Source organism: Onychomys torridus, chromosome 1 (genome assembly GCF_903995425.1).
Source record: "Onychomys torridus chromosome 1, mOncTor1.1, whole genome shotgun sequence".
Taxonomy (NCBI): domain Eukaryota; kingdom Metazoa; phylum Chordata; class Mammalia; order Rodentia; family Cricetidae; genus Onychomys; species Onychomys torridus.
In genome coordinates, this window is record NC_050443.1 from 9,842,175 (window position 1) to 9,855,164 (window position 12,990).

At 51.9% G+C, this 12,990-nt stretch overlaps 1 protein-coding gene across 2 annotated transcripts; it reads left to right on the forward strand.

The window, feature by feature from the left end:
* The first annotated feature begins 1,329 nt into the window (after positions 1-1,329).
* On the forward strand, positions 1,330-12,376 carry Ap2s1 (adaptor related protein complex 2 subunit sigma 1). Of its 2 annotated transcripts, none has more exons than XM_036175235.1 (5): positions 1,330-1,466; positions 5,997-6,146; positions 10,538-10,651; positions 11,755-11,814; positions 12,004-12,376. In XM_036175235.1, the coding sequence occupies exons 1-5, from the start codon at positions 1,464-1,466 to the stop codon at positions 12,103-12,105; spliced, it is 429 nt and encodes a 142-aa protein (XP_036031128.1). In that variant the 5' UTR covers positions 1,330-1,463; the 3' UTR covers positions 12,106-12,376. The 2 variants fall into 2 exon arrangements, with proteins under 2 accessions (XP_036031128.1, XP_036031136.1); XM_036175243.1 differs by lacking the exon at positions 1,330-1,466 and adding an exon at positions 2,671-2,737.
* Positions 12,377-12,990: the final 614 nt, after the last annotated feature.

Below are 12,990 nucleotides of genomic sequence, written 5' to 3' on the forward strand. Positions count from 1 at the left end.
AATCTCACTTGCCTGCCCCACCAGAGGCTTTAGAGTATAAAGTGGGAATACAAACTGGACTGGCGATTGAAGCCTTTTAGGAACTGTCTTGGCTTCAGTCTACCAGTGACATCTCTTCCACTGCTTCTGGTGTCTGGGTGCTTATTTTCCCTTACTTTTATCTTCATGTCTTTAAGTTTTCTCGTGTGTGTGTGTGTGTGTGTGTGTGTGTGTGTGTGTGTGTGTGTGTAAGTCAGAGGACAGCTGGAGGGTTGGTTCCCTCCTTCCTGCATATGAGTTCTAGAGACTGAACTCAGGTCGCCGGGCTTGGCAGCAGGGGTCTTCTTCATCCATTCACCCATCTCTCTAGTGCTGTTTGTAGAGTTTTGAGACAAACTGTGACTCTATAGGCCAGGCTAGCCAGAGAGTCACCATATAACTCAGGAGACCCTCAAATCCATAGCAATACACTTCCGAGGAATTATAGACACACATCACTGTCTGGCCAGGTTGTTTATTTTATTTTATGTATATAATGTATTTATATTTATGAGGAAGGCTATGTCAGAGCTACATCCCTAACCTCAATTATTTTTTTAAATAGAGTACTGCATGAGCATCGAAAGACATTTTTAGGTTCACGGTGTAATTTCTTATTTAAAACTACTATTCTGGCTGGGCAGTGGTGGCCCAGGCCTTTAATCCCAGCATTCGGGAAGCAGAGGCAGGTGGATCTCTGAGTTTGAGATCAACCTGGTCTACAGAGTGAGTTCCAGGACAGCCAGGGCAGTTACAAAGAGAACCCTGTTTGGGGAAGAGAGAGAGAAGACAGAGAGAGACAGATAGACAGACAGACAGAGACAGACAGAGACAGAGACAGAGAGACAGAGACAGAGAGACAGAGAGACAGAGAGACAGAGACAGAGAGAGACATGAAGTACAAGGACTTTGGGGAAGAAGGGGTTTTAGTGGGAGTAGAAGGGAGTAAAAGAAGATAATGGGGGAATATTATGAAAGTTCATTATATATGTATGAAATTGTAAAATTAGAAAAAAAAAAAAACCTCAAAAGAAAAAACTACTCTTCCCAGCATGCCCTCGGGAGGGAACTTTGGAATGGGGGGAGGGTTAGCACTAGAACCACATTTCCCGTAATGCATCGCTCATTTCGCTCACTTTTAGCCTATGGGAATTGTCGTTATACAGAGACCTTCATTGACAAAGTCCAGCATGCATTTGGAGACTAGCTTTCTGGATAGGAAAAGGGCAACCGCAGAGCATGTTGGGAAGGCGTCCCGACAGGGGCGACCCTTACTCGCCAACGCACGCGTTTAAACTACAACTCCCAGAGGGCCGTGCATGAGGAGGAAGGCGGGTTCTCCTGCCGGAAGTCAGCTATAGCCCTGGGCCCCACAACTGCAGGCAGAGCCGGAGCCGCCCAGTTTCCTCGGGACCGGGGCCTCTGGGGTCCCGACAGGGGTCGCCATGGTAACGAGGGGTGCGTCGTACCGGGGACGGGCAAGAGGGAGGGTCCACGCACGGACCGCGGAGTTTCGATTCGGAGCTGACAGGCTTCCTCCTGCTGCGGATGGTCCGGGCCGGGCGCAGGCTCCCGGGATTGGGGTCGGAAAGGGAGATCAGGGCCTCGATGCTGCACTGCGGGGTGTACTTGGGGTTCCAAGCAAGAGGATATGGAGGGGAAGGAGTCTCCAGGGGAGGGACTGCCCCGGTGGGAGACATTTGGGGGAGATTTTGAAACCACAGAGGCGGGAGAAGACGGTGGAGATGAGGAGATAATGGAGACTCTACAGAGTGGGTAGGGAGGCCTCCTTATGGGAAGGAAGGAGCTGGCTTTAGGGAGCACAAGTATTGGGACAAGTCGGATATGTCCGGGGGGGAGAGACTCTCTCAAGGGAGGAAGAGGACCCTGGAGACCGGAAGTCGGCCCCCTTAGGATTTAGGGTTAGGTTGCTGCAGAAGGAGAGAGAGCTCTGGAAGTAGAGTGGATTCTAGAAGAGAATGGGGAGCAGCTGAACAGAACTTTCCATAGAGGAGAGGTCTGGGTGCAAAATAGGCTTGGAGACGACATTTGAGGTGGGGGAAAACTTTGGGAGCAGGTACTGAGCACTGGATTTAGGGGGAACCTCCACCTCCAAGATGGGGCTGTTGGAACTAAGAGTTCTTTGGTCGGGGACGTGGGAAAGAAGATGGATGGGATAGGGGGATGTCAGAACAGATGAGTCTTCGCCCAAAGAGTAGGGGACTTGGAGGCGCAATGATCTTTGTAACAAAGAAAGGGAGAAGGGATGCTTGTAATGAAGGCTGGAAGAAGCTTCATGGAGAGGGGCCAAAGGGGAGGAGATGGAGGTTACCACGGAACATCCGGGGAGGTGGTTGGGAGGCTCCCTGAGGGGAAGGGATACAGGGACAAGGGGCTTCTCAGATGTGTTCCCAGGAATGGAATGATTCTCACGTAGGGGGTAAAGACACAGGGCTCACCTCGGCCCTGCCTTCCAGCTGCTCTTCCCATATGCGCCTGTATCTGGCTCTGCCTTAGCCTGCCTGTTGTGCGCGCCCACCCCTTTCGTCCCTGGGCTGCCCAGAACTGGGTTTCCCTGGCTCAGCAGAAGGAGTTCTTAGAAGGAGCGTGTAACATCCTGTTCCCGTTTCTCTACTTAGGTTGGGTAAGGCGGATAGATTGAGTGAAGAATAAGGCTCGGGGAAGACAATGAAAGCCCGTAAAGAATCCAAGGCTTAGGGTAAAGATTTATTTATTATATCTGCCTGCACACCAGAAAAGGGCACCAGATCTCATTACAGGTGGTTGTGAACCACTATGTGGATGCTGGGAATTGAACTCGGGACCTCTGGAAGAGTAGCCAGTGCTCCTAACCTCTGAGCCAGCTCTCCAGCTCTCCTCCCCTTTTTTAATTTTTCATTTTGAGACAAGGTGTTAACATGTAGCCGAGGCTGCCCTTGAACTCCCAACTTCCCTCACTTAGCCTTCACAGTAGCTGTGATTACAGATGTACATCACTGTCTGGCTTGGACATAAGTTCCTGAAAATGAAATGACCACACATAATGGGATTCCTCCTTCATTAGACTAATGAATAGCGTAACAATGCTAGAAGAGGGTGGGGTTTTATGATACGTAGTGCATGGTAGCCGTCTGCAGCACACCTCATAGGTGTTACGCTCTTCATTAGTCTAATGAAGGGGGGAATCCCATTATGCCCATTACACAGAGGTCCACAGCTGAGGTCCACAGAGGGCAAGTGGTCTGCCCATGAGCATATAGTCACCACCTGATAGTACTAGGATGCTTCCTAGCTCAGGAGTGTGTGCTCTTAGCTATGTGATTGAATGCTGATTTCACCGAAGACTCAGTGAGTACTGGGCATGGTGCTAAGCACTTGTGGCTTCAGCTCCCCCAGTTGTTGTCTTGTTTTCCATGGTACTGGGAATTGAGCCCCTCCCTGGCCTTGAGCATGCTAAGCAAGCACTCTACCACTGCAATCCATCCTCTTTATTTTCAGACAGGGTCTCACCAAGTTGCCTAGGCAGGACTTGAACTTGTGATCCTCTTGCCCCAGCCTCCCAAAAAGCTAGGATGACAGGCCTGTGCCACCAAGTCCAACCTGACTTACTCAGCTTTCAGAATTGCCCTGACTGGTGACCTAGCATTCTGGGACCTTAGTAACCAACTTCTGAGCCAGACAGAAACTAGTCAGGCTAACAAGAGTGCGTGGTTTGAACCATGGGTGGATGTCATACAGCGTTTACTGCTCATAGTACGCTGAGGCCCCCGAGCAGTTATTGTACTTAACATCCAGGCTCACTTGCTCTCCCTTAAGTTCCAGGTTTGCCTGGATAACAGCAAGTTCCAGGCCACTCTTGGCAAAATGAGAGGCAGGAAAGTGCATACAAGAATTAGTGGTAACAGTTGTATAACTGTGAAGGACTAGGATTATCTTAAATTATCCTTACAACATTTGAAGGGGTGGAGTTGCTGGTATGTGATTTTGTTTTGTTTTGTTTTGTTTTGTTTTGAGACCAGGTCTTGTTATGTAGCCTTGGCTGGGCTGGAACTCAGTATGTAGACCAGGCTCGCCTCATACTTACACTTTTTCTCCTGCCTCTGCCTCCAGGGTGTTGGGATTCCATCAAGCACCAGTAAAGCCAGCTGGTGTGTGAAATTATGTTTAGTAAGTAGGCTGGAGAAATGGTGTGGTGGATAGAGTGAGCATTTGCTGCCCAAACACATGGAGTAAATTGTGATCCTAAGCTGAGCATGGTAGTTCAGCCGCAGTCCCAGGACCAGGAAGGCAGAGTCAGCAGGACCCTGGGGCTATGGCCAACCAAGTGGGAGAGCTACAGGTTCAGTGAATGACTCTAGGTTTGCAGCCGAAAAAAAAGGAATGCACACCTAGAGACTTGTACAGTGTTTCTCTAGTCCAAGGTGGAGAACAACCTTGACCTTATCCTCTGGCGAATATGCATGCAAATTAGTGAGCAGGCGGTCATGGAGGCCCACACGGGTAATCTCTGAGCTTTGAGAGGCTAAGATTGGAGGTCTGCCCCAAGTTCCAAGTCAACCTAGGCTGCACAGGGGACCCTGTCTTAAAAAGACAGAAAAGCAAGGGCTGGAAAGATGGCCCAGTGGCTAAGAGCACCTACTGCTCCTGCTGAGGATCCAAGTTTGGTTGCCAGCACCCACGTTAGGTTCCAGCTCCAAAGGATCTGATGCTTCTGGTCTCCTTGGGCACCTGCATTCAAGCGTACATACGAACACAGATAACAAAAAACAGCTGAGCTCTGTTGCACACCTGTAATCCTAGTTCTTGGGAAGTGGCAGTAAGAGGAACAGGAGTTCAAGGTCTGCTTGACTGTCAAGTAAGTTTGAAGCTAGCCTGGGCTGTGCAAGACCCTGTCTCCAAAAAAAAAAAAAAAGGCATATGTAGTAGGGTCTCAGAAGAAGTCTTTTGTTTTAAAGATTTATTTATTTATGCATAGGGGTACTCTATTTGCAGGTATGCCTGAATGACAGAAGAGGAAATCAGATCCCATTACAGATGGTTGTGAGCCACCATGTGGTTGCCAAGGAATTGAATTCAGGACCTCTGGAAGAGCAGCCAGTGTTCTCAGCCACTAAGCCATTTCTCCGGTCCCCAGACACATGAAGTCTTAATACAAGCATTATTGAGTACCTATTTAGCCATCGTTGAGCTTGGTTAATAACTTGTAGCTCGGTGGTAATGCCTACCATCCCCTGTTGGGGTGTGTGGCTCAGTTGTAGAGCCCCTGCCTAGAATCCCCCAGTGAGGGGCTGGGGGTGTGGCTCAGTGGTAGAGCCCCTGCCTAGAATCCCCCAGTGAGGGGCTGGGGGTGTGGCTCAGTGGTAGAGCCCCTGCCTAGAATCCCCCAGTGAGGGGCTGGGGTGTGGCTCAGTGGTAGAACCCCTGCCTAGAATCCCCCAGTGAGGGGCTGGGGTGTGGCTCAGTGGTAGAGCCCCCACCTAGAATCCCCCAGTGAGGGGCTGGGGGTGTGGCTCAGTGGTAGAGCCCCTGCCTAGAATCCCCCAGTGAGGGGCTGGGGTGTGGCTCAGTGGTAGAACCCCTACCTAGAATTCCCCAGTGAGGGGCTGGGAGTGTGGCTCAGTGGTAGAGTTCCTGCCTGGCTTGTACAAGGCCTTGGGTGCTTCCACAGTATTGTAAACCAGCCCCCTATCTCTGATAAGATGAGGCATCTTGGGAAATGTGATTTGAGGATGAGGAAGTAGCTTCTGAGATGCATGTAAGATGAACTAAAGCCTGAGACTTGGTCAGATGCTCAATGGAGGAAGGGTTGCAGGGACTTGAATCAAGCCCATGGCCCTCATGGCCCAGCAGGGCCCAGGGAGGCAGCCATAGAAAGCTGGCTGTGGGGAGACCCCCACCATCTTTCCTATAGGGTGTCTGGTGGTACCCACCCTGAGCCATGGCCCTGCCTCTCTCACTTCCTCCTCTCCTTGCTCTAGATCCGCTTCATCCTCATCCAGAACCGGGCGGGCAAGACCCGCCTGGCCAAGTGGTACATGCAGTTTGATGATGACGAGAAGCAGAAGTTGATCGAGGAGGTGCACGCTGTGGTCACCGTCAGGGATGCCAAACACACCAACTTTGTGGAGGTGACTGACACCCTTCCCATTCCTCTTTCCTACTTCCCTGGCCCCTCTGCCTCCTGCCCACCTCTAATAGCAGCACAGCCCTTGACCTCCTCTCCTCCATTCATCCACTCCGCATGCCTTTAGCTCTTTTCTTTCTCGGGTTGGGAGTATGGCTCAGTGAGTAAAGTGCTTGTTCAATAGCACCGGAGTTGGGTTTGAATCCTCAACACCCACAAACTTCGTTCAGGTGCCTTTTCAGCCAAGATAGAAAGAGCTGAGGGAGTAGGAGGAGATGTTTTCAGAGCAACGAACATTCCAAGCCTCGGGGAACGGCCAGTGTGAAGGCCCGAGGCAGAAGCACAGGTGGAGAGTTCCAGGATGAGCTGACAGGGAGAATCAGTGTGGCTGAGATCCTGAGCCACACAGGACACGGCTTGGCACAAGCTTCCAGGATCTCCCATAGGTTTGGGTATTGTTTATTTGTTATTGTAGGAGAGAGCATCAATGCCGTGGAGTATATGTGTTTGGAGGTCAGAAGACAACTTGTGAAGTCATTTTCTCCTTCCACCTTATGGACTGAGGGGCCAGGCTTTCGAAGTACCTTCACCTGCTGTCCATATTTTAGTTTTAGTTATGACTTTCTGTTGCTTTTCTGTTTGTTTGGTTGATTGGTTTTGGTTTTTCAAGACAGGGTTTCTCTGTGTAGCTTTGGAGCCTGTTCTAGAACTCATTCTGTAGACTAGGCTAGCCTCAGAAATCTGCCTGCCTCTGCCTCTCAAGTGCTGGGATTAAAGGTGTGTGCCACCACTGCCCAGATTGTTTCTTAAAACAGGGTCTCGTGTGCCTCTAGCCTGCCTCAAACTCACTATCTAGCTGAGAATGGCCTTGAATTTCTAATTCTCCTGCCTCTACCTCCCAAATGTTTGGATTACCTTTGCTTTTTGAGACAGGGTCTCACTCTGTAGCGCAGGCTAGCCTGAAACTCACTGTGTGGTCCAGGCTTGCTTTGAACTTGAAGCAATCCTCCAGCCTCAGTCTCCTTGGTGCTGGGATTTCAGGCCTGTACCAGCACACCTGGCTAGAGTCCCCCTCAGGGAGCAAGAGCAGAGGCAGGAGCCCTGGATGTGGTACCCCTCGGTGTGGTAGCAGTGGGATGCAGCAGAAGGCTGCTGGTGATGAGCCAGCATCACAGCCGGATGGGTGGCTCTCTCTGAGCTCCCAGCTGGACAGCTTTGTTCTTCCAAGATACAAGCCCCCCAGAAAGAGTAGGTTGGGGGTGCAGAGCAGGTGGGAGGTGTCTGCTCTCATTCTGTAGAGGTGCTGGGAGGGAGTGGCAGTCACCAGTAAGGGAGAGGCTGGGGAAGGGGACAGAAATAAAGTGCTGGCGTGTTGGAGATCTCCGGGCTCAGGGACCCCCTGGGACAGTGAAGAAGCACGCACCAAATGCCACTCCATCTCATTCCAAGTCCTCACCGTCTAGGGACAGCTCAGGAGCCCATTGCACTCTGAGCCTGTTAGAGAAGCTGAGCGCGTCCCATGGTGTCCCTGGGGCTACCTTGTGTTGGGCTACCATTGAGCAGCTGCATTGAAGTCACCCACATCCTAATTCCTCATATGAGTATGTCGCACTACATGGCAAAGGGGGATATTGCCAATTAATTTAAGAACCTTGGTGTGTACTAGGCCTGGTGGCTCACACCGTTAATGCCAGCATTGAGGAGGCAGGAGCAGGAAGACCTCTGTGTGTTCAAGGCCAGCTTGGTCCACATAGAGTTCCTGGCCAGCCAGAGCTACACATTGAAACCCCATCTCAAAAAAAAAAAGTTTCAGGCTGGAGAGATGGCTCAGACTGTTCTTCTAGAGGTCCTGAGTTCAATTCCCAGCAACCACATGGTGGCTCACAACCATCTGTAATGAGATCTGGCACCCTCTTCTGTATACGTAATAAATAAGTAAATCTTTAAATAAATAAATAAATAAATAAATAAAGTGAGAGAAGCCTGCCTGGACTTTAAAAAAAAAAAGTTTCATGGCAGGCTGAGGATATAGCTCAGTTGGTAGTGTTTGCCTAGAGTGTGTGAAGTGCTGGACTCAAACCAGAACCACATGACATGGGTGTGGTAACATACCTGTAACCCTAGCACTTGAGAAGCAGAGGCAGAGGTTAAGGAGACTGAAGTCATCCTCAGCTACATAGTGAGTTTAAGTCCAAGATAGGCTACATAGACGCTGTGTCTTCCCCCACCTCGAAAAAAGTGCATGCCTGTGACCCTAACCCTGTGGTGCATGCCTGTGACCCTAACCCTGTGGTGCATGCCTGTGACCCTAACCCTGCGGTACATGCCTGTGACCCCAGCCCTGAGCTGCATGCCTGTGACCCCAGCCCTGAGCTGCATGCCTGTGACCCCAGCCCTGAGCTGCATGCCTGTGACCCCAGCCCTGAGCTGCATGCCTGTGACCCAGGCGCTGAATTCTTGTGTGTTCATGTTTGTGGCAGGGCAGGGTGGAGGCCAGAGGTCAGCCTTGAGTATCATTCCTCAGAAGCTGTCTACCTTGTGTCTTGAGATAGGATCTCTGCTGAGGCCTGAGGCTCACTAGTCTAATCCCACCTGTCTCAGCCTCACCAGCGCTGGGAGTAAAGCATGCCCACCTCTCCTTCTTTCTTGTATAGTGAGCCCTTATGGATGGCTGTTCCCAACACCTTTTTCCTTTAGACTAGTCCCACTGTAGTCCTGGCTGACCTCCAACCCTGACTAGCCTGTCTTTGCCTCAGAGGTGATGGCTTTCCCCCACTTGGGAAGCTGAGGCGGAAAGATCAGGAAAATGTTGAAGCTAGTCTTGTCTGTATATAAAGATATAGCCAGAGTTATATAGAGAAACTGTGTCTCAAAAAAATAGATAAATAATAGGTGAAATAATAAAAAGGCTGAGTTGAGCTGAAGAGTGAAAATTCCAGGACCCCCAAAATGTGCAGTTCCCCACAGTTACCAGCAGGTGGTTCTCCACACACATCCAAGAGAGCCAGGGTTTGCCTAACCCAGCCACCCCAGTGCGTGTGTGTGTGTGTGTGTGTGTGTGTGTGTGTGTGTGTGTGTGTGTCTGTCTGTCTGACTGTCTGTCTGTCTGCAGTGCACTCCTCCTTTTGTGTTTTCACTGTGCTGAGACCAGAACCGAAGGCCTCCTGCATACTAGGCAGGGGCTCTACCACTGACCACACCCCAGCCCCTCACTGGGGGATTCTAGGCGGGGGCTCTCCACTGAGCCACACCCCCAGCCCCTCACTGGGGAATTCTAGGCAGGGGCTCTACCACTGAGCCACAGCCCAGCCCCTCACTGGGGGATTCTAGGCAGGGGCTCTACCACTGAGCCACACCCCAGCCCCTCACTGGGGGATTCTAGGCAGGGGCTCTACCACTAAGCCACTCCCCAGCCCCTCACTGGGGGACTCTAGGCAGGGGCTCTCCACTGAGCCATGCCCTAGCCCCTGTCCATCTCTCTGTATTTAGTATGCATGCTAACTAATACACAGGATGAAGTCCCCCTGCAGCTGTCTAGTCTGCGAGCCCTGTGAGCATTGTTCTAATATTTACAATGTGTCAGTTGAGCTTCTGTTACCTGAAACTCTAAAACCCAAAATGGCCCCAAATAAGGAACTTGTGTGTGTGTGTGTGTCTGCCTGTAGTGCCCAGGCTGATCTGAAATGCCTGGCTGAAGGGATCCTCCTTCCTCTCCGCCTCCTGAGTAGCTAGGACTTAAGGTATGCACCACTACACACAGTTCAAAATCTGCAACTTTGGGCCAGGTGTGGTGCCGCACTTCAGTAGTTCCAGAACTGGGGAAGTGGAGGCAGGCAGGAGGATCAGGAGTTCAAGGCCATCTCAGCTACATAGCCAGTTCAAATCCAGCATGAGCCACATGATAGATCCTGTCTTTAAAAAAAAAACAAAAACCAAAAAAAACCTGGAACTTCATTTCTGCTTTGTACTGAGATAGGGCCCACTACACAGCCCAGGCTTTCTTTAAACTCGTGATCCTCCTGCCTCACCCCCTCCCCCACCTCACCGCAGTGCTGGGATCCCAGCAACCAGGCTGGTTGCAGTCCCTGCCCTGACTCCTTCACAATCTGTTCCCTGTGCCTGGAACTGCTCTGTCAGGAAGCCTCTCTTGACTCCCAGGATGAATGGGATTAGGGCCCCACCCTGAACCCCCAAACCCAATCCTGCCAACCCTGAGGATTTCCATCCCACTGCCTGGGTGAGTGACCCTGGGCTGGACCGTGAGCCAAAGCTGGCTCTGTCACTGCTGCCCCTCCCCCAGCCAGGAACAGGGGAGCCTGGGGTCACAGACACAGTGGAACAGCTGGCATCTGGCCCCCGCTGCCAGGCTCAGTCCTGACTCCTTTCTGCCCACAGTTCCGGAACTTCAAGATCATCTATCGACGCTACGCCGGCCTCTACTTCTGCATCTGCGTGGACGTCAACGACAACAATCTGGCCTATCTCGAGGCCATCCATAACTTCGTGGAAGTGAGTCACATGGCGGCCAGGAGGCCCCGGAGTGCTGGGGCGGCCACTGGCCCCCTCCTCAGCGTCCCTCTGTGTGCATGGGTCTGTCCTTCCAATCTACCTCTCCCTCCTCACTTCTCTCATCTACTCCAGCCGACTTCCCTGCCCACCCGCCACCAGCTTTGCTTTGACCCGAGTCATGGTGTGAGTGAGTGTGCCTGCCCAGTGTGGAGGTCAGAAGATGACATGTGGGAGTCGCTGCTCCAGCCTGCTCCAGGCTTGGCAGCAGGCGCCTTCACCAGCTGAGCCCTCTGCTGGGTCCTCTTCTGCTGTCTGGTCTGTCTCTATGTCTGTCTGTTCTCTTTGATGACTGGTCTGTTGGTGTGGGACAGAGTCTTGCCCTGTAGCTCAGGGTGGCCCAGATGATCTAGTTGTTGCCCTGCTTGATGACAGGTAACACAGCTGCCTCTTCCTCCATCCACTGTGCTTTTGTTGTGTGTGTGTGTGTCTTCGTACAAGTATGACTTATATGCCAGGCCCCCTGGTGTTGGAGTTACAGGCATTTGTGACATGGGTGCTGGGAACCAAACTTGAGTCCTCCAGAGGAGCAACCTGTGCTCTAACCACTGAGCTGTCTCTCCCATTGCACACACCCTCTTTTGTGTTTTGAGACAGGGTCTCGTATAGCCCAGGCTGGCCTCACACTTGCTATATATAGCTGGGAGTGACTTTAAATTCCTGATCCTCCTGCCTCTACCCTCCACGTGCTAGGATTACAGATGTGGGTTTTATACAGTGTTGGAGACAGAACCCAAGGCTTCATGAATGCTAGATAAACACTGGGCTACATCCTCAGGCCTCCCTGCCTGTCTTATTTCATATTTTATTTATTATTACCTTGTGTGTTTCATGTCTGTGGTATGTGTGCACAGGCACACATGTACCACGGCTCACACATGGAAGTCAGAGAACAGCTTTGGAGGTTGGCTCTCTCCTCCTGCCATGGGATAGAGGGTTTGAACTCAGGTTCGCGCAGCAAGCACTGTTACCCAGCAGGTTAGCCATCTCGCCAGCCTGTCGTGCCTGTCTCTCTCTTATCCCTGGTCTTCATCTTCCTCTCTCAGGTGTTAAATGAATACTTCCACAATGTCTGTGAACTGGACCTGGTGTTCAACTTCTACAAGGTAGGCTCTTGGGGAAGTGGGCAAGAGGCAGCCATGGGCAGTGTGTCTGGAGCCCCAGAGATCTGCCTGGTCCCGGATACTCTTTCCCTGCTCAGGGTCTAACCACTTGACTCCCAAGGGCTGGCTACTGCAGCAGCCAAGCCCTTCCTTGCCTCACTGCGGCTTTCCCGGCCTGCCTCCCTTGCCCAGGTTTACACAGTGGTAGATGAGATGTTCCTGGCAGGGGAGATCCGAGAGACCAGCCAGACGAAGGTGCTGAAACAGCTGCTGATGCTGCAGTCCCTGGAGTGAGGCGGCCTCCGCCCAGCCCGGCCTGCTGGACCAACCTGCCTGCTCACCCCCGCCAGGCCCGAGGCTCACCCCAGCAGCCCTCCTTCCTCAGCTGCCCAGGTGAAGGCCCCAGCAGGGTCTAGGCCGCATGGAGGAGGCTGCAACCCACTGCCTCTGGGCCCTACTTTGATGGCAGAGGCCATCTTGATGTCCCGAGTAACTGTGCCATTGTCGTGTGATGCTGTGAGTGTGCGTGTGTGCAGCCCCCAATAAATCCATGGTCCTGCCTGGCCTGGCTATCTCTGAGCCCTTGTCTGTCCGCCCTTAGGAAGCCTTGCCCTCGGTCCATCAATGAGTCAGTCAACAACACATCTCATTGGTCTAAGAAAAGCAGGGAGACCTAAGCATACTTTAGACATGCTTCTGCCCACAAAGGGCCCCCCAAGATTGAGGGGTAACTAGTCTGGACATGAAACACTTGCCTACACTCCTCAGCTCCTCGGACCTGACAGCACTGACAGTCTGCAAGCCATGCCAGGCTTCAGACCCAGACCCTGGGTTATGTTTTGCTTTGAGAGACACCCGTGCCAGGTAGCTTCACCTGGCATGGCACTCACCTGCCTCTCTCTCCCAAATGCTGAGATGAAGGTGTGAGCCCCAGGTCCAGCTCAGCCCCTGGATTATTATTGAGAGGAGCCTTGCCTCTGGCCCCCACGGTCAGGGATTGCAGTGTCTCTCTACACCCAGCTTCTGAGCAATCTGTGCTTGCAAGATTATGAGGAAGGGACCCTAATTGTCCCTTTTTCCAAGGGAATTGCAGAACCCAGGAAGGTGACAAGATTAACCAAAGTTCATTGCCTGTGTTAGGCTGATGTGGAGCTGCTTTCAAGAACTGGAGGGTGGTTC